The sequence below is a fragment of the Dasypus novemcinctus genome, chromosome 19 (assembly GCF_030445035.2).
Source record: "Dasypus novemcinctus isolate mDasNov1 chromosome 19, mDasNov1.1.hap2, whole genome shotgun sequence".
NCBI classification, from domain to species: Eukaryota; Metazoa; Chordata; class Mammalia; order Cingulata; family Dasypodidae; genus Dasypus; species Dasypus novemcinctus.
In genome coordinates this window covers 71948142-71970015 of record NC_080691.1, presented here as the reverse complement: position 1 = coordinate 71970015, position 21874 = coordinate 71948142, and the positions used below count along the sequence as shown (strand labels likewise).

Here is a 21874-nt window from a genome sequence, read left to right as displayed (position 1 = left end):
AAGGAACCAAATTGAGAGTTCTGATATAGATCCTGTCATATATAGTCAACTGATATTCGAGAAGGCCACCAAGTCCACTCAACTGGGACAGAATGGCTTCTTCTAAAATGATGCTGAGAGAACTGGATATCCATATCCAAAAGAAGGAGAGAGGATCATCATCTCACACCCTATACAAAATTAACCCAAGATTAACTCAGACACCTAAAGATAAGAGCCAAAACCATAAAACTCCTAGAAGATAATGTAGGGAAGCATCTATGAGATCATGTAGTGGGAAATGGTTTCATAAACTTTATACCCAAAGCATAAGCAATGAAAAATGAAAAGATAAATGGAACCTTCTCAAAATTAAAAATATCTGTGCTTCAAAGAAGTCAAGAAAATGAAAAGGCAGCTTACTCAGTGGGAGAAAATATTTGGGAACCACTTATCCAATAAGAGCCAGCATATATAAAGAAATACTACATCTCAAAAAAAAAAAAAAAAAAAAAAAAAGACAAACCATTTTTTAAAAAGGGGCAAGAGATCTGAATAGACACCTTTCCAAAGAAGAAATACAAATGACTAAAATGCACGTGAAAAGATGCTCATCACTAGCTATTAGGGAAATGCTAATCAAAACTAAAATGAGATATCATTTTACACATACTAGACTGATGGCTATTAAAAAAACAGAGAACTAAAAGTGCTGAGGATGTGGAGGAATGGGATTCCTCATTCACTGCTATTGGGAATGTAGAATGGTGCAGCCATTGTGGAGGACAGTTTGGTGGTTCCTCAAGGAGCTAACTACAGAACTGCCACATGATCCAGGAATCCCGTTGCTGGGTGTATACCCAGAAGAATTGTAAGCAGGGACACAAACAGATATATGCACACCAATATTCCTAATGGCATTATTCACTATTGCCAAAAGGTGGAAGCAACCCAAGTGTCCATTAAGAGAAGAATGGATAAGCTAACTGGGTATATATATACACAATGGAATATTACTCAGCTGTAAGAAAGAACGAATTATTGACACAGGTGTCAACATGATAAATCTTGAAGACCGTATGTTGAGTGAAGTAAGCCAGTCACTAAAGGGCAAATATTGCATGAATTCACTGATATGGCCTAAGCCTATTGAGCAGTCACACAGAGCTAGAGTCTGAAAGATAGGTTATCAGGAGACAGAAGGGAGTAGAGTGGGGTGATCCAATGCTCAATATGGGCAAAACCCACAATAAGGTGGAAAGGAGTGGTTTGGCAATGGAGGGAGGTCATGATGGTACAGAAACATGACTGGGATCGACAGTGCCAGAAATGTGAGGCCCAGTGGGGGGGGGGGCGGGGAGTTGGGATGGACTATCCATGAGGAGAATGAAGGAAGGAACAGGGAACTCTGGGTTTTTGTAGGTCTGTGGTTGAAACTTCAATGGTGGGTTTTTTTTTTGCAAATATGGCAGAGGAGGGTCAGCAGTGCAGGGCGTGAGTGGTGGGGGATATTTGGGAAAGGGTGTACCAAGGGCATGCTTCTACAGAATATTAATATGTTCATCTTGACATAGGGTATTATCTCAGTGAGTAGATACTCACATAATAAACAAGAAAATATTAAAACTCCCATCCTGGAAGGCCTGCTATATTCTCAAATAGAGAGTCAAGAACATCTCAAGTACATAGATAATGCCTCATAAAGGAAGGCAGATCAGTATGTCAAGCCCTCAATATTAATGCATGTAACTATGAACATTGTTCTTCATAGGTTGGAGCCTGGTGGTTGCTATGGGTTCTGAGGAGGAGCAGGGAGGAATGGGTAGCATATGGTACATCTTTGGGGCATTGGAGTTGCTTTGAATGATCTTGTGATGACAAATACAGGCCATTGTACATTTTGTCAGAACCATGGAAGCACACAGTACAGAAGGTAGACTATGGTGTAAAACATTGATCATGCTTCCTATCAATACTTCAATGTTTGCTCATGTGGGATATTGTTGATTGGGGAGGATGTGGGAATTCCCTATATTTTCTATGTGACTTTTCTGTAACCTAAAGCTTCTCAAAAAATGAAATGACAAAAAAAAAAAAAAAGCCACATTGGGGGAATAGACAGAAGAAATTTTCAATATACATGGAGGATAACAGATCTTACAGAGATGAAAGGCATAATGCAAAAAATATTTTTAATTATTATTTTTTCTTGTTAGCTTTGTTTTGGGGGAGGTTTTGGATTGCAGAAGGGTTACAACTGTGGCAGGGAAGGATCACTGGTCCAGGGTGTCAGTGGTGAGGAGATGTGTGGGGAGGGGTGCACCTGGAGCATACCACTATAGAATATGAATTTGTTCATGTGTTCATGGGTTATTGTCTCAGTGGAAGCCCACAGAACAACCAATGGAATGTTGAATTCCCATCCTGGAGAGTCCGGCTACATTCTCTCATAGAGTGGCAAGAATCTCCAGAGTACATGGGCAATGCCTAGCAAAGGAGGACAGATCAATACGCCAGGCCCTTAATACTGATGCTTGTACTTATGAACCTTGTCCTTGTGAAGTCGAAACTTAGTATAGTAATATATATATTGCCTAAGAGTTACCCTCCTGAAAGCCTCGTTTTTGCTCAAATGAGGCCTCTCTCTAAGCCAAACTCAGTGTATAAATTCAATACCTTCTCCCCAATGTGGAACATGACTCCCAAGGATGAGCCTCCCTGGTACCAAGGGACTAATATCAAGCACCAACACAACGATGCTTTTGGAAAAAGACCTAGACCAAAAGAGGGAAGTATTAAATACAAATGAGCTTTTATAGCTAGAGATTTCAAAGTGAGTCAGGAGGTCATTCCAGAGGTTACACATGCATATCTCAGGAGGCTTGCACTAACTGCCAAGTAAACAGTACCCTAAGCAGGACTGCTCCTGAGGGCTCTAGAAACACCTTGACCCTACAGGCAGGGCAGACAACTTCAGGAATTTGGTACCCCGTCTGTGGGCCTTATCTTGGAATATATGATAACCTAACTCCCCAATGTATCAGAGTTAGACTCATTTATAATTTCCCTACACATTGTTCTTATGCCTCATTTATTTGAACCTATAATTGGCACTATACCCATTAAATATATGTCCAACTTAAATCTTCTGACTGTTCGTATGCCAGTTGGGCTCTGAATTTCAACAGAGTTGCAGCCAACACCTACTTTCCAGTTCATTGGACTCACCCAGGACAACTAACAAAAGGATGATGATGGGCAATGCCCATCCCAAAATCAAGAGTATCTTCAAGTGCAAGCAAGACAGTTTCATCTATCTGCCACAAGGGATCTGAGACCCCTCTCAATCAGCAGCAGACTGGACATCACCATCCTAAATTACACAAGATTGAGGAACGAACAAACATAAGGGCAGGAATGCAACTATGGACTAAAGTAGACTTATTATTCTAGTAATGGAAGAACTTGTGACATGGATATAAAGACAGTGGTCACCAGAGGTTCTGAGGGAAGGAAGATCATCATCAAAGCTGAATCTAGAATCCAAGAACAGATGTGGTGACTTCCCCAGGGAGGGTCAACACAGGGCAGCCTATGGCTGCTCTAGTTGGCAAAAGCCATGCTTTGGCCCACTGGTTATGGACAATTCTCCTCCAAAGGTACAGGAAATCGGGGAGTTGTGCTATAACCTCTATTAGGGATTGGCAAACTTTGGCCCACAGGGCAAAGCAGTCCATCATCTGTTTTTGTAAATAAAGTTTTATTGGCACACACCCACACCCATTTGTTTATATATTGTCTATGACTGCATTCGTGCTACAAAGGTGGAGCTGGATAGTGCAACAGACACAGCCTGGCTGCAAAGCCTAAAATATTTGCTCTCTTGTCCTTTACAGAAAATGTTTGCTGACCTCTGGACCAGAACATCGGAGAGACTTGGATCTGAATCCTGGCTCTATTCTTATAGACCTTGGGCAGCAGCTTAGTATTTGGAAGCCTCAGTACTGAGTACTGGGTTACTCTGGGGATTTAGTGTATTTCATCAGTCCCAAGAGCATATTACTTTCACATTTTGATATTCTGAAATTGGAATGCACCTTAGAAAACAATGCTCACGATAAGAATCAACAGCATCTTTTTCTTTCTTATCAGTCCACACACAAAAAAAAGGTAGAGGCCTCTTTCAACATCTTAGATGTGATCAAACACAATAAATGAGAGTCTGTGTATACATTAGCACTTAACACAAGCAGGACATACAGTGAGACTCAGGTTTTTGTTTTTGCTAGATTCTGTCCCTTGTCCACCTCTGTGTTCTCCATTACCCTGTGTGGTGTCTGCCACTGGAGGGAGGCATCCAGCCACAGGTCATTTATTAAGGGTTTAGGTGACTTATTCCCAGACATTACAACTCTCTGGAGTGAAATGACCCTCCTGTCATGTCAGGGGGGACACAAATGCAGGCAGCCATTATCCAACTTGTAGGACAGAGCTGAAAGGCAACACAAGAAACTGGGAAAAAAATAAAAGTCTGCAGGCTGACGATCCTGATCCAGCACCCTGAAAATCTGTGTGCCAAAGCTTTGAGTCCTAACAACAAAGCACCAAGTGAGAGGCCACGTTAGAACATTTGGGGCAGATTTCAAGCACAGGAAGAAGGGCACCATGGACAGCCTCGAAGGCACGCATCCAAGAACCGAGGGCCTTACCTCATCGCCATATCTCCGATAACTCACTTCATACAGCACAATCAGACCATTGGGTTCCTTGGGCTCCTGCCACATCAAGTGAACGACATTGTTCTCAAAGATTTCATGAGTCACTGGACCAATGATGTCATCGGCCTTGGCTGTAAGGAGGAGCAGGGAGCCATGGTTAGCAACAGGGATATCACAACGCCTGGTTCAAATCCCAGCTCCACCACGTACCAGCGCAGTGGCCTTCAGCTGGTTACATAACTTTCCTCTGTTCCACTTCCCTCGTCAGAGCACAGATATATAAAACTCACCTCACAGGATTGTTAAGGCTAGATAGGTTATTTTCTTTATATAATTTTTTCACTGAAAACAATTTCAGACTCACAAGAAGCTACAAAAATAGTACAGAGATAGCACTATACTTGTTAAATATATGTCCCAGAGACTTAAATTTTTGGTCCATCCTTGTACCAGTTGAGCCCTGAATCTCAGCAGAGTTGCAGCATCTACTCTCTAGTTCTTTGGACTCACCCAGGACAACTAACAAGGAGATGATGATGGACAACGACCATCCCAAGGAACAGAGAGAGTCTGCAACTGCAAGCAAGACAGTCCCATCTGTCTGCCCCATGGGATCTAAGCCCCCTCTTAATTAGAAACAGAGTGGGCATCACCATCCCAAAATCCTCAAGATTGGGGAATGAACAATGGACTAAAGTAGACTTACTGTTATTCTGTTATAGACTTCTTATTATTCTAGCAATGGGAGAACTTTTATCATTGATATAAAGGTAGTAGGTACCAGAGGTTCTTAGGGGAGGGAGAGGGAAGAATAGGTATAATAAGAGGGCATTGTCAGGACACTGGAATTGTCCCACATGACACAGCGATGACAAATACAGGCCACTACATATTTTGTCAAAACCTATAAAATGGTACAGAACAGAGTATAAACTATAATGTAAACTATAGTCCATGGTTAGTGACAATACTTCAATATGTGTTCATCAGTTGTAACAAATGTACCACACTAATGAAGGGTGTTGTTAATGTGAGGAAGTGTGAGAGAGGTTTGGGGGTGGGGTATATGGGAATTCCCCTGTATTTTTTATGTAACATTTATGTAATCTAAAGCTTCTTTAAAAATAAAAAATATAAATAAACAGTACAGAGAGTTCCTGTGTGCCCTTCACCCAGCTTCCCCCAATGATAACACTTCATGTTAATATAATACAGTATCAAATCAAGAATACTGACATTGATATAGTACTATTAACTAGATTATAGGCCTTACTTGGACTTAAAGAGATTATATGAAAAACGCCTTGAACATGGATAATACATTGGATTATCCTCCCATACATGCAATCCTATGTGTACAATCCTATTCATACCTGCATGTATCCTATATATACATCCATGAACATACATCTATTTACCTACTACATATATCCTATATATATATACATACTATACATACATATATCCAAAACCTAGGATTATCCTGCTCAGAAAATAGTCAATATTTTCATCATTGTTCAAAGAAAGCGCACACAAAGACAGGATTATTGTGACAGGGATATCTCAGAAGATTTTCAGATCTAGCTCTCCATCTCCATGTTTTATTTTAAAAATCAGGAAATAAAGGTTACCCACAGAATTTCTTTTATACTTCAACTCTGCACATTTTATTGTATGTATACTGTACTTCAACAAAATTGATTTGGAAAGCTACAGTAATTAAAATGGTGGTACCAGGGTGTAAAAATGATGGGAGATCAACAGAGGCAAGAGATAGTCCTGAAATTGACCTGCTACCAGAGACTGAATCATGTCCTCTATAAAGATGTGTCCAAGTCTTAATCTGTGCTCTGGTGTGTGTGGACCCAATGGTAAGTAGGACCTCTGCGGGTGCTGACATTAGTTAAGGTGTGCACTCATTTGTGACTAGGAGCTTTGAAGATCCTATTTAGATGAGGCCAAATTGAGTCAGAGTGGGGCTTAATCCATATGACTGGAGTCCTTTAAGGGCAAACAAAATTCCGACATGGTAGGTCAGAAAAAGACACAAGGGGAGGCCAAGGAGACAGCCACGTGAGAGAGGCAGGGTTGTAAGCTAAAGAGCCCAAGGATTACACTAAGCCACGCCAGAACACCAAAGAACACCAAAGAGTCCGAGAGAAAGCATGGCCTGTCATGACATTGGTTTTGGAATTCTGAGCTCCAAAACCATGAGACAATCAATTCCTGTTGTTTAAGCCAGCTGGTGTGTGGTATTTGTCATAGCAGCCCTGGCAATCTGAGACACCTGTATAGGCATTTGATTTCAGAAAAGCAAATGGCTAGCTCAGATAAATGGATACAACTGTTCTGGAAGATCATGTGACAAAAATCGATCACCCTACTATTAACTGTATTAACTGCCTATCTTTTGAACAAGCAGTCCCAACTCTACAAATAGATTTAGAGGAAATGCTTGGAGAAGTGTATAGAGTTATTTTTTAAAGGCAAATATTGCAACCCAACCCAAATGTCCACCAAGAAAGAGTTTTTAACCTTAAAAAGATTATGGAACACTACAAAATAAAATACACAACCATAAAAAACAATATATTTTTACACCCCCCAAAAAGCTGAGTTTAAAAATGCATGCATACAACTTAAGAAATAAAAATGTATTTTTTAAAAAAACAGCCCAGGCATCCATCAATAGAATAGGTAAATAAACTACGGTATAATCATATATTAAAACACTACTCAGCAATAAAAAGAAGCAAATTACTGGTCCATACAGCAACATGGATGATTCTCATAAACATTATGCTAAGTGACAGAAGTGTCACATGGAGTCATAGATTACAAAATATTATATACTGTGTTATTTCATTTATATATAGTTCTAGAACAAGCAAAACTAACCTATAGTGGAAAAATTCAAAACCATGGTTGCCTGGGCAGGAGTGGGGGGGACAGGAATTGACTGGAAAGAGGCATGAGGGAACTCTAGAGGTGGTAGAAATGAACTATGTCTCTCAAGGGGTTTAGGCTATGGGGAAATGCATTTCTGAAAGTTTAAAGATTGTACATTTCCTTCTGTATAAATTTTCCTCAAGAGAATTTAAAAACCTGTAAACACACACATGCACACAAAGACCATAGAATATTTTTCAGAAAATTAAATCACCAAAGGGCGGGGGGGAAGGTGTGTATAGTTTGAGCCTATCTCAATATGAATGTGCTAGAAGTGGATGTGACTGAACAGATGGAGTGTCCGCCTACCATATGGAAGGTCCAGGGTTCGATATCCAGGGCTTCTTGGCCCATGTGGTGAACTAGTCCACGCACAGTGCTGCTGCGTGCAAGGAATGCCGTGCCACACAGGGGTGTCCCCTGCGCAAGGAGTACACCCAGCAAGGAGAGCTGCCCCATGCGAAAAAAGTGCAGCCTGCCCAGGAGTGGTGCTGCACACAGGGAGAGCTGACACAGCAAGATGACACAACAAAAAGAGACACAGATTCCCGGTGCCGTTGACAAGAATGCAAGTGGACACAGAAGAACACACAGCAAATGGACACAGAAAGCAGACAGTGGGGCAGAAGGGGAGAGAAATAAATAAAACGAATCTTAAAAAAAACAAAAAACACAAATGGGACCATACGATATATTTAAATATATATATACGAATGTGCTTTTTCTTATTGTTTATGAGTTTCTTAATTTTTCCTTTTGCTTGTGGTTTTTTTTCCTAAAGTTTAGACAATGGCCATGCATGACTCGTATAGTTAAAAAATAATAAAAGCAACGAAGGGAAAGCAGAGGCAGACCCACCTTCGGGCATGGTCCTGGCACTGACGTAGGCTGATACGCTGCACCGTTCCTCTGGGACATCTTGGTTGCAAGCCTGCAGCTCAATGCGATAGCCGGTGAAGTGCCGCAGGCCAGAGATGACCAGAGACTCCTTGTTCACCACCTTCTCAAAGGGCCTGCGCTCCTCCGGGCTTGTGGGTGCACTGGTGGAAGAGGTGTTGGGGAAACCCGGGACCGTGGGCACGGCCACTGTCACGTTGGCAGAGTCACCAAGGGCCCTGCGTTTCCGCGATGGCCTGTCGAGACAATCGGACAGGCACCGTTACGCAGTCGCCACCTTCAAACTCTGCTGGGGCTAAAGGGCTTAAAATGAAAGACTGTTGCGTGGGGCACCGAGGAGGGCTCATGGATTAAGATGCAAATCGCCAGGAATTACAACCCAGAGCAGCTTTCTGGAAGACCCTGTGAGCATCCGAAGTGTTGGGGCAACGCCACCCAGGGGTGGGTGGCCCCAGGACCGCCCCCCGGATGTCAGATAACAACACGACCTCATCATGCTTGGTTTTAGGTTTTCATTCTGCAGATTGATAGGCCACCCAGGTTGGGTGTTAAAAAGATGCTGCCAAAAGTGTGTAAGCCTATTTAGCTTTTCAGGAGGGTCAGGTTGGCATTCCCCCAATGGCCTGAGCAACTGACCAACATCATCAGTTTAAACAGGAGGAAGTCATCCAATTTTTTTTTTACTAATGAGGTTAAACAACTTTTTTTAAGATTTATTTATTTCTCCCCCCTCCCACCTGCCTCGTTGTTTTTGCGCTCACTATCTGCTCCCTGTGTGTTCTTCTGTGTCTGCTTGTCTTCTCTTTAGGCGGCACCGGAAAACGATGCTGGGACCTTCTGGAGTGGAAAAGAGATGCTCAATCTCTTGCACCACCTCAGCTCCTGGTCTGCTGTGTCTCTTATTGTATCTCCTCTGTGTCTCTTTTTGTTGCATCATTTTGCTGTGCCAGATCTCCTGCACAGGCCAGCACTCCACATGGGCCAGCTCTCCACTCAGACCAGCTCACTGCACGGGTCAGCTTGCCTTTCAACAGGAGGCCCCGGGAATCAAACCCGGGTCCTCCCATATGGTAGATGGGAGCCCAATCGTTTGAGCCATATCAGTTTCCCAAGTCATCTAATTCTGATTACTGTTTTGGACACCTGCATAGTTTGAGTGACTAAGTTTCATTTCTTGGTAAAGAAATATTATGATTCAGATTAGTAAGAAATTTTTATGCAACTGACACACCTTTCTTTTTTCCTTAAAAAATATATATGAAGAAATAAATGTTGAAAGCCTAAAAAACATTTAAATCCAAACACAGCATAAAGAAGAACATCTAAATTATGAGAAATTTCACTGTCCACTGTTTCCTTTGAGCATTTTTTTTTTCTATAAATAGTATATGGATATGACTGGGACCAAAGCCGTTTTATAACCCATTTTGCTCACTTACTATGTTGGAAGCATTTTCCCATGTCATCGAATACTGTCCATAAAACACAATGTTTTAAGTAGGGCGGGATTTAAGGGCTTGTTTGTTTTTCAACATTAGGGTTCTCCTCCCTCATTATAAAAGTAGTATATGCTCATCTCAGAAAACTTGGAAAACATTTAGCAGCTAACTATAAAATATTCTACTTAATGCATGAACTATAATTTCCTTAACCATTTCCTCCTTTCTTATATGAGTATTCCCAATTACTAGAAATGGGAATATAAAAACCCATCAAGCCTCTTAACAAGTACGGCAAAATCGCTATCAGGAAACTTCATATCGACTTCTGGCCCCGTAAGAAGCCCAGGAGACTACAGGATAATCTCAGCAGCATGGAGGGTTAACATGTTTGTTCATTTGTTTGTTTTGGATTTTCAACCAGAGAAATAAAAAAATAGCCTCACCCTGTCACAACTCTGTGTACTACTGAGCTTTTTTTTTAATACTACTGAGCTCCTTTTTCCTTGATTTTATGTTTCTCCAGGGAATTGCCCCTTCATGTCCTTTGCCTATTTTTCCATGAAGCTTTAGTTCATTCCTTATTCCCAGTCCTGCACAGTTTACTCATTAAGGATATTAACCGTCTATCTATCATATTGTACAATTTACCCCAGCTTGCCATTTGCTGGTGAGTATTCTTTACAAGGATTTGAAACACTGTCTTTTGCATTAATTTGCACAAGTTTATATATGACACTATTTTTTTCCATACAGGTAATCCTAAAAGGGTTATTATGAGATATACTAAGGTTTAAGGCTATTATGAAAGGGATTTTCCCCTATTTTACGTTCTAATTATCGCTGGTATCTAAATATATTATATTTAATATCAAATATATCACTAATCTAAATATATCTAAAAGGGAAGCAGATGTGGCTCAAATGCTAGAGCTTCTGCCTACCCTATGGGAGGACCTGGGCTCCATCCCTGGGGCCTCCTGATGAAAAGAAGAGAAAGCGTGCCTGCGTGGTAAGCCAGTGCCCATGTGGTGAGCCAGTATCCACGCGAGTGCCTGTATGGTGAGCCAGTGCCCGTGCAAGGGAGTCACGCAGCAAGATGATGACACATCAAAATAGAGACAAAGGGGAGAGTCAAGGTGAAGTGCTGCAGAAACCAGGAACTGAGGTGGCGCAATTGACAGGGAACCTCTCTCCCCATCAGAGGTCTCCAGGATCAAATCCTATTGAATCCTAGAGGAGATAAAATGAGAAGAGAAGACAACACTGACAGCAAAAACAGGGCAGGAGGAGGGGAAGGGAGAAATAAATAAATCTTTAAAATATATATACATATATATATATATATATATGTATATATATATATATATAAAAGCTACTTGTTTTTTGCTGCTGTTGTTTATTTATATTGTACCTACTTTCTCAAACTCTTATTTACTCTAAGAGTTTCATTGTTGATTTTTTGGGAGGTTTTCAAGGTCTATGGCAGCAAAAGGGTCAGCAGACTTTTCCTGTAAAGGGCCAGATAGTAAATATTTCAGGTTTGGTGGGTCAGATGGTCTCCATCATAGTGACTCAGCTGTCATGGTCGATCAAAAGCAGCCAGAGATGGCTGGTCAGGAAATGGGTCTGGTAGTGTTCCAATAAAACTTCATCTGTAAAAACAGGAGCCCCTGCACCAGACTCTCAGCAAAAATCAATAGCTTCATTTCCCACCATCCATTCTATACATTCTAATTTGTTTTGTGCCATATTGCATTGACTAGACACTCAGAGAAATGTTAATTAGTAATACTCCTTGTTTGGAACAGTTTTAACAATGATGTTGGCTTGGCTATGGGTTTAATACAGGTAATATTTATCTTGCTGAGGAAGTGGTCTATTTCTTTTACAAAGAGGTCTCTTTTTTCCCTTTCTTTAAATAAGATTTTCTTAATTAATGTCATTGAATGAGATTGTTACATGATTTGCCTTACCAGTCCTCTTGATGAAGTTGATTACACAACCAGATATACCCTATTTCTGAGATAAACAATATGGCCAGTACAGTATTTCATTTAAGACATTTGGATCTAAAGTCCTCTATTAGCTCTGTTTTTTTGTTTGTTTTTTGAAGATATATTTTATTTGTATATTTCTCGCCCGACCCCCTCATTGTTTGCAATTGCTATCTGCTCTCTGTGCCTGTCTGTTGTGTGCTCATCTTCTTTTTAGGAGGGACCAGAAACTGAACCCAGGACCTCCCACATGGAAGGGAGGCACCTAATCACATGAGCCACCTCCACTCCCTGCTTGTTGAGTCTCTCATGGGGTTTCCTCATTGTGTCTCTTCATTGTATCAGCTCGCCATCTTTCTCGTCTTCTTTAGGTACTGGGAATCAAACCAGGACCTCACATGTGGTAGGAAGGGCTTGAGCCACATCCACTTTCCCCTATATTAGCTTTGGCCTATGCTTTTCTTTTAGTGTATTATCATCGTCAGGGTCTGCTAAGGGTGTTATGTTATTTTCATAAGATGAACTAGAAATATTTTCATAGGTTTCTATGCTCTGCAATATAGTTTCTATATTACAAGAAGTAGTTGTTCTTTCAGGGTTTGGAAGAACTCATATGTAAAAGTCTCTGGGCCCAAGGCCTTTTTAGAGGAAATTGGTACATAATTTTTAGTATTTTTTCCAAGATTACTAGATTTTTAAAATTTTCTGCCTCTTCTTGAATCAGTTTAGACAAGTTTCCAATTTAGTCACATACAGTTTTCTAGAAAATTCAATATATAAAACTTATACACAGTTTTATATCACCTCCTTTATTTCTAGTTGTGTTTTTCCCCCTTGATTACATTTACCTCAAGCTTAATTATTATTGATTTTCCCCTCCCTCCCTAGTACATGAATATTTTTACATTTTTAAGTCTTTTCTTTAATTTTATGAAAACATTCAAGTGTAGTAATCTTCAACAAAAGCACATCACTGGCATAGTCTATAAGGTAATGTGCATGATTTTCACATTTTCGTAATTTTCCAAATAGATTTTAATGGAAGTCCCAATTTCTGATTTGGCCCCACAGACCTTCAGTCGCCAGGAAGGAGACTTTTCTGTGCAAATTGAGCTTTTAGTTTTGACTGCACTGCAGTCAGAAAATGTGTCTCTGGAAACCAATTCTTACTTTTGGGGTCCTTGTGGTCTCTTCGTATGAAAAGACCAAAGACATTCTTAGATGGAAAAGAGGACAGTTCCACCATTTATCAACCCAAACACCTACCCACATTAGCAGTGTTCAGAACATTTCTATATAGGCACAAACAGGCCTTGGACAAAATAATCAAGACATTGGAGCTTCATAAATAAGCACCAATGACTGAGGAACTAAGATCTAAACAACTGGGAAAAGTAAAACGCCTCATCAAGCAGCCGGATACGTATAATAACAGAAGGAGCCCATCTAAAAAGACCACAGAGAGGAAACGAAAGCTCTGGGGGCCCCTGTGGCACAGCATAAACGGACTCTCCCACACAAACCTCCAGGGCATTTCCTTATCCCACGATCTCACACCAGATTCAGTGGGTTTGGATCTAGAGATGATTTTGTCCCTCACCCCCAACCGACAATGTTAGGCCATATTTGGAGATATTTCTGGTTTTCACCTGAGCCTTAAGTGGGCAGGGACCAGGGATGCGATTAAAAATCCTACTAAGCCAAGGACAGCCCCCCAGAGAATGTTCCGGTTCCAAATAACAGTGCCAAGGTGGAGGAAGACTGATCTGAACCGGGTCCACAGATTTCTAGGTCTTTCCTTACTCCTGATGATATTCCAAGTGGCCACTAGAGGTCAGATCAGGCTACCCATGTCACAGGAAAAAAAAAAATCTGTCTGCTTAAAGATGAAAATCCCTCCACATGGCCCCAAACTTCCTTTCCTGTCTCGCCTGCTATTTCTCCCCCTCACGGCCAGGCATCATCTCACCTGCCATCAGTGCCATCTCCGTGCCTTTGTCCAAGTTCTCCTAATGTGGAAAGCCTCCCCAACCACGTCTCCTCCAGGCCAACACCCCATTCATTCATTCCTCAAGATACAACGCAAAGGAAAAGACCCCTGACTCTCCTAGGTGGAATCAGTGCTCGTGCCTAGATGCCTGCACTGGCTACCCCAAATTGAAATGCTCTGCTTCCATATTAGTCTTTCCCACTAGAATAAGAATTGCTGGAGCAGACACCCCGCTGCAGATGCCTCTTACTCGTTGGCACCCAGCAAAGTTCTTTGCACGCAGTAGGTATAGATGCCCATTTACTGAATGAATGGGCAGAGGGAAATGTGCAGTGTCTAGGGGGTACCCTGTTAAGTACTTCCTTGATTCGCTTTTTTTTTTTAATAAGAGTGTTAGTCGAGATTATTCCCAGCATTCAGGCCCAGATCCCATTTCAGTGTAAAGACATTTAAAATGAATCTGTGAAGCGTCCAAGCCCCAGCACAGCAGCCCATGGCATGCAACAAAGCCGCAGAAGCCCCTGGAATCTCCAAGGCACGCCGCATGCTTCCCGCCCGCTTGGCCCGCTGGCCCTGCGCCCAGGAGCCACAGGGGCCCCACAGGGGGCCCTCAGACGCCCCACAGGTGAGTCGTACCTACTGTCCTCAGCGCCAGGCCCTGAAGAGGTTTTTCTGTGAAAACAAAACCAACTTGCTTTGAGGGCAGACAGAATTTCCTCAGCCAGAATTCCTGACTCTGGGACCCAAAGGCCACGTTGCAGCCAAGCAGCCCGAGCCAGCACTTGACCCTGGTCACTCGCTCCCACCACCAGAGGGGCGGAACTGACCTCACTGTCCCCAGCCGGTACACACAACCCAGCAAGAGAAAAGAAATCAGAGGGAGTGAGGCCCAGAGACCTGGGGGCGTCGAGCCCGCGTGCCCTTAAACCGCAGGAGTGACTCAAGTTCCAGCAGCACTTTGTTTTTGACGGGTAAAACAGTAACTGCTTCGACGCCTGGACCGGGCCACTGAGCATTCTTTGGACTCAGGGTCATTGGGAAAATGCAAGAAAGGGAAAACAAAGTGACTTCTTGGTGTTTCTGGAGAATAGACTGTGGATGAGTAGCCGTGGCAGATATCTAAAGAGACACACTTTAGAATCTTGCATTAGCCCAGCGTAAAATGTTTGGGGCTTCAGTTCACTTTGGAAGTGGCATTTTTATGGAGCCACCTGCTAACATCCTAGGGAGGGGGAGGGAGAGGGGAAGGCTGGCTATGAATACACCAATCTGGGCTCAAAGCCCAGGTCCCCCACAGCTGGGACACAAGCTGAGGCAAGTCCATCGCCAGCTCAGAAACACAGCAGGGGGACCTGTGATAGAGGGAGCGGCAGCTGCTTGGGTTACTACACAAATTCACAGGAAAATACGATGGAGATTTTTTTTTAAAATTACTAGTTGCTAACCCTGGCTGAGCACCCACTTTATGCCAGGCTTTCTTCTAAGCACTTGAATCATTTAATCTTTACTCATTAACTCAGGGGTCCCAACCAGGGGTGACTTTGCCCCCCACCCCCTGGCAGATATCTGGCAATTTCCAGAAGTATTTTTTGGTTTTCAATACTTGGAGAGCTACTGCCATCTAGGGCGGGGGGCGGGGGAGGAGAGGAGGCCAAGAATCTGACTCCAGATGTTGATCATGCCAAGGGGAGACTCTGTATAATTCATTTCATCTCACCATAACCCTATGAGATAGGAACTACTATTATCTCCATTTTGCAGGTAAGGAAACTGAGGCACAGAGCGTTTGAAGTAGCCCACCACACCCAGCCTCCTGGGGTGGAACGGCTCCACTGTTCCACCTCTCAAGCTCCACAGTGCACAGCCTGGAGGCAGGTACATAGGTACCTTCAGCGTCCCCACCCCCATGCAACTGGAAACCAGGTCTCTGAAGGCAGAACTCGCAGAGGAACGTGTGTAAGACGGACCGGTCGTGTCCATGATGGTCTGTGGAGTGGGCTGCAGACACTGTGATCCACTTTTGCAAAAGTGCTTTTGTTTGCAGTAAAGGTAAAGATGGATTAAAAGGTGAGAGTAGGGGAGCAGTATAGCTCAGTGGTTGAGAGCCTGCTTCCCACGTACAAGGTCCCAGGTTCAATACCCGTATCTCCTAAAAACACATACAAACATACATATACATGTATATTATATATATATATATACATATATATATAAACAAAAAAGATGAGAGTTAGTTTACTACAAACCCTCTCTCAGTAGTTCAGGATGTCTATCAGCAAATCCCTTTACTCACATGACAGGAAAACTTAACATATTTAAACCAGAAGAGCCTCCAGATTTTGATACTGCTGTGAAAAGTCCAAGAAGGATGCAAAAGAAGTTACAGGGCTTAAAGGGAAAAAGAGAAGGCCCTGCGTTTTAGACTCAGTGATAAATCAAGCTTGGGACTGGGCAGGCATTTCTCAGGTTTGCCTCAGTCAGTTAATTGGTTCATTTCAGAACAGAGAAGGAGACCTGGAGGCTGGGGCAAAGATTTTGGGGACGTAGGAAAGAAGATGCTGGGCTTTTAAAACACTTCCTTGGAGTAAAATAATCTCTTTTTTCCTGATTATTTGCTATTCCTGGTGAGCGTGCTGGCGAAATTGCAAAATCTCTTCCTCTGTCCAGAGAAGAGGGTGGGCTCTGGGCCCCACCCACCTCCGGAGGTCCCTCTGGCGTGGCTGCTTCACCTGGTTCCAGAAGTCCTGCCCCCACCAACCCCACCCAACACAGCCCCCCGCCACGAAAAGTCCTGACCTGGGGACGAAAACCACATTGTGCAGGTAGTCCTCAAACGTCTTCCGAAACGAAGACTCCTCCAGCTCCTTCAGGATCTGAGAGTCGGTCTTGGGGCAGGAGCAGCATTCGCCGGCTGACTCCTCGTACTCACTCTGATTGTGCTTCTGAGCATCCTCGGACTCGAATGGCGGGGACCAGGTCCGGGAGGGCAGCTTCAGCCCTAAGGAGAGATAGAGCAGGCGGGCTCAGAGGTCCCTCCCCGACACACCCCACCCGTGGGCGAGGGGCTGGGGCTGGGTTCCGTTCTACTGCGGAAAGGAAACGCCTCCCTCTCGGGGGTCCCATGACCCTCGGCTGAGAAGACGCATCTCGAGGCGTTCTGGAAATTGTTGGATGCTGTAACGCCATGGGGCTAGGACGGCAGGTACCCAGACAAAATCCATGCCCTTGTGGCACTTACGTCTAGTGGGGGTAGAGGGGAAATATACAATAAACTAATAAACACCTACATCATATGTCCAAAGGTGCTGAGTACTTCAAATCAGGGTAAAACAACAGAAGTAGATATTGGGGTGGGGGGGGTGTTTTTTGTTTTTGTTTTTTTGTAAAGTGGCCTCAGAGAAGGTGACCACTGAGCAGTCCTGAATTAAGTAAAGCAATGAACCATAGCACATATCTTGGAGAAAATTAATTCAGGCAGAGCAGAACAAGTGCAAAGGCCTAGAGTAGGAATTTTCTTGGCAGATGAAACACCAAGGACCCAATATAGCTAGAAGGGGATGAGGGAGAGAGTAGTGGGGGCTGGGGTCGGAAAGGGAGGGGAGATGACAGGTCACAGTTAAATGGACAAATGAATCAAACAGCCAATCAACCACAGAAATAGCAATTGACAAGACGGCAGAGCAGAATTCCACATGGAACTCTCAAGAATCTGACTTACAGAGCTGACAGTTATACTGAGTAATCAGACTGCACAGCACAAATTAAAGAATCTGCCATCCATTCACGAATCCATAAGGCAGGCTAAAGCGGTAGCTCTCAGTGCAATTCTGGCCCTCAGGGGGCGTTGCTCAGCGTTTGATTTTCATGACTAGGGGCAGGGAGGTGCGACTGGCTTCTTGTGGAAGGAGATCAGGGATTCTGCTAAACATCCTACAATGCCCAAGATATCCTCCACCACCAAGAATTATCCAGCCAAGTGGCTCTGAGTGTGAGAAACCCTGGACTAAAGATATGAGAAAAAAGCCGGGGAAGAAATTTGTCAAATAAGCATAGAAAAAGAAATTCAAAACAAAACAAGCAAAACAGAAACGAGGAGGAAAGAAACATCTTCTCAAGGTGGCAGCTCTGAACAAACAAAACTGGTTTTTAAATACCACCTCTGTGGAGTGGACATCACCAACCCAGGGTCCACAGGATGGAGGAATAGAGTATGGATTAGAGTGGACTTACTGGTGTTCTACTATAGAACGATTGTGACTAGTAATGGAAGAAACTATATCATTGATCTGGAGAAAGTGGCCATGGTAGTTGCTGAGGGCAGGGAGAGGGAAGAACAGATGTGATGTGGGGGCAGTTTCCGAACTTGGAGTTGTCCTAAATGATATTGCAGGGACAGACGCTAGACATTATATATCCTGCCATAACCCACTGAATGGAGTGGGGGAGAGTGTAAACTACAATGTAAACCACTATCCATGTGGTGCAGCAGTGCTCCAAAATGTACTCACCAAATGCAATGAATGTGCCACAATGTTGAAAGAGGTTGTGGATGTGGGAGGAGTGGGGGAATGGGGGGGTATATGGGAACCTCTTGTATTTTTTAACGTAACACTTGTTTGTGATCTTTGTACTTTATAAAAAAGACAATTTAATAAAAATAAATAAATATGATAAGTAAACTCACAAAAAATTAAAAAATTAAAATAAATACCACCTCAGGCTGTGCCTTGAGCCCTGGGGTCAAATCCCAGTAGTCCCCACTGGTAACATCTGTCCCACAACCATGAGGTGTGAACGCTACTCTTCCTGCAGGACAAAATCCACGGAGAGTCTCCAGAGTCACCTTTCCACTCCTACCCTCAGTGCCCAGCGACGCCCCACCCCTGCCAGGTATCTGATGTGTCTGCCCGGCCAAAGGGAACTCCACTTCTTCCCATCCCTTTCAGTGCCTCCGAGTGTAGACAGTGAGCGCTAAATGAGCGTCAAGTACCTTCCTGTGAATGGTGAATAGCCACTCGGAAACCCAAGTGTTTATAAGGCGTTGAAAGCCCACAAGGGACTCTTAAAAATATTTAAGCTTATTCATAGATACCGCATAACCTGACTGGGTTAACTGCTGGGTGGGGGCTAGATGTGGCATTACAGCTTGGAGGAAAAGAACACAGCAACCCAGGATTTCCTTAGTAAAAGGACTCCTGGCAGTTTTCTGGAGCAGAAGGGACAATTGGCAGGACACAGTCAGTCCTGACGCCTGTGACCCCTTTCCGGCATCCGTGGCCTGAAACTTGGTGACCTGTTTCGCCATAAAAGTCCAGCCCGGACGCTGCCGGTCACAGCGCTGGCTGGTGGTTCCCGTTAACTGCAGCGCAGGGCCAAGGCTCACAGCAGAGCGGTCGCTGGGCTCGCGCTCCAGTTATATAAAGCCGCCGAAGAGATAAATCACGTTTTGCGTCCCTCAGCTCAGGCGGTGGATGAGATCACAGGCATGCTATTAGCACATGACTCGAGAGCTGGGACAGCTCCCAGCATGTCATCTGTCCTTCCGCCCTTTCTCCCGAAAAGGACGCAGACCGGGGCAAGCCGGGGGACTTGCCCAAAGCCCTACAGCAAGTCACCAGCTGAGGATATTACTAACTCAAAGCCTCTGACGAATACTAAAGAAAGCACTAAGACAAAAAGACTTGTTTTTTGTTTCTCCAGTTTTCATGGGTGTGTTTTTTTTTGTTTAAACCCAACTGAAAATGAATTTTGAACTCACTTTCAAAAACGGATTTAAGACAGAAAATATTTTCCTGGACGAGGTAAACAAAATTAAAGCCTGAAAATCATTGCCGTTAGTACGGGTTTTTTCATTAAAAGCACGGGAGAGATTAGGAGATTAGAGTTCCTTGCTGTGACATTCGAGGGCCTTAAACCCAATCCAACCGGGCCAGAAACCTTTCCTGACTCTGTCTGTAACCTCTTTACGCTCTGGGTTGCGCTTCTAGCTTTGCACACAAGTGCTGTATCTCTGGGTTGCGCTTCTAGCTTTGCACACAAGTGCTGTATCTCTGGGTTGCGCTTCTAGCTCTGCACACAAGTGCTGCATGGGTTAAGGACACAGCTGAGTCCACAACAGGTATGGGGGGAGGGGAGGATGTAGAAGGGGAGAGGAAGGGGGAATTACATGGAGGAGGAGGCAGCACCAGAGGAAAATGGAGCCAAAGTATGGGAAATATCTGCTTTCAGGGGCAAGTCCTCAGAGCGTGCGTTAGGATGTTTAGAAGGGTTTGTGCGTGTTTTCATCTGCGAGAGTGTTGTGTGTGCACACGTGTGTGCATGGGTGTGCACACGTGTGCGTGTCCGCACACACTGAGAAACAGGAGGGAAGCATGGCTTCCCTGGAAAGAGAATGGGCCTTGCGTGAAGCCGGCGCTCACCTTTGAGGCAGTAATCCAGCTCGAACAGCTCACTGTCTTCCGCCTGCCTCTCCCAGAAAACCAGGTAGTGTGTGATGTTGCCATTGGGGTCGGAGGGAGGCTTCCACTTCAAAATGATCTGGGACGAGGAGTTGGAAACCGAGATGGGGTCCAGGGGGACGGAAGGGTCTGCAAAGGAGAGAGGAAACGGTCCCAGGTGAGGGCGAGGGCACACACAGTTGGGAGGAGGGCTCGCGGGTTAAAGGAATCACCAGGGGTTTCGCGGCAGGGTTATTTAAAATCGGAGACTGAGTTGGGTGGAGGGCACGCAAGTTAAAATCGGAGAAAACTGGAGACAATTGGGGTGTTCACCGGAAAGTGGGTTGCTGTGGAATAATGGGAAACGTGGTTGGTCTGTGTTTCCCCAGCCTAAGGGAGGTGGTAACTTCAAACCCTCGGAATTTCCCATGATCGCTGAATTTTTTGTTATTATGGGGGCCCAGTGCCTGGCCTGATAGTTCCCATGCTGATGAGATGACATCATAGTCTCAGGGTGAGGGGCTGCAGTCCTAAATGATATTGCACGGTCAGATGCTGTACATTATATATTCTGCCTTAACCCACTGAATGTGCTGAGGGAGAGTGCAAACTACGATGTAAACTATAATCAACTGTGGTGCAATGAATGTGCCACAATGATGAAAGAGGTTATTGATGTGGGAGGAGTGGGGTGGGGGAGTGTGGTGTATGTGGGAACCTCTTATATTTTTTAATGTAACATTTTTTGTCATCTATGTATCTTTTAAAAAAAAAAAGACAATTCAATAAAAAAATTTTTTTTTTAAATCAACCAAGTGATCAGGGAGTTTGGGATTTGAACCTTGTCATGAACTAGAGAAGGAATTCAACCACATGGGCACTACTTGCATCCATCATACTCTACGTAATGAAACCCCATAGAAATTCGGGATCCTTGAGGCTCAGGTGAGCTTCCATGGTTAAGAGGGTGATGCAGAGTAAAATGCAGAAGCCTGCACCTGAGACTTTCCCAGAACCCGCCCTCTGTATCTCTTCTGTTGGCTTCTTCCAATTGGTAGTCTTTTACTATTAATGAAATTATTCTTGCAAGTATAGCGTTTTCAGTGAGTACTCTGAGTTGTTGTAGCAAATTATGGAATCCAAGAGAGCAGTGAGAAGCCCCAAATTTATAGCCAAGTGGTTGGAAGTGAAGGGGGGAGCCTGGGCCCCGGACTTGTGCCTGGTTCCCGAAGGACAATCTTGTAGCGGGCTGCCTTGAAGCTGTGGGGTCCGGCCTCACTCCAGGTAGCTAGAACTGGAATTGAATTGCATTGCTGCGATACTGGCAGTAATTGACATGATCATACTGCAGTATTTCAGAGGCTGTTAGAAGTTAACGGAAGTTTCTGCGAACTTAGTACCAATCACAGTCCATCTGTATCACAGATGATAGACATTCATTCATCCATTTATGCAACAAATATCTCTT

At 43.8% G+C, this 21874-nt stretch overlaps 1 protein-coding gene across 2 annotated transcripts in view; it reads right to left on the bottom strand.

Moving 5' to 3' along the window:
- Nucleotides 1-21874, bottom strand: part of INSR (insulin receptor) — a 155826-nt gene that overhangs the window by 29613 nt on the left and 104339 nt on the right. Inside the window, exons 9-13 of one of the 2 annotated variants that reach the window (XM_004477162.5) lie at nucleotides 20389-20556; nucleotides 16766-16967; nucleotides 14606-14641; nucleotides 8505-8779; nucleotides 4689-4828 (exon numbers count right to left, since the gene is read on the bottom strand). In XM_004477162.5, coding sequence (XP_004477219.1) covers nucleotides 4689-4828; nucleotides 8505-8779; nucleotides 14606-14641; nucleotides 16766-16967; nucleotides 20389-20556 — 821 coding nt within the window. The remainder of the gene's footprint in view (nucleotides 1-4688; nucleotides 4829-8504; nucleotides 8780-14605; nucleotides 14642-16765; nucleotides 16968-20388; nucleotides 20557-21874) is intronic. The other variant, XM_004477163.5, reaches the window with a different exon arrangement.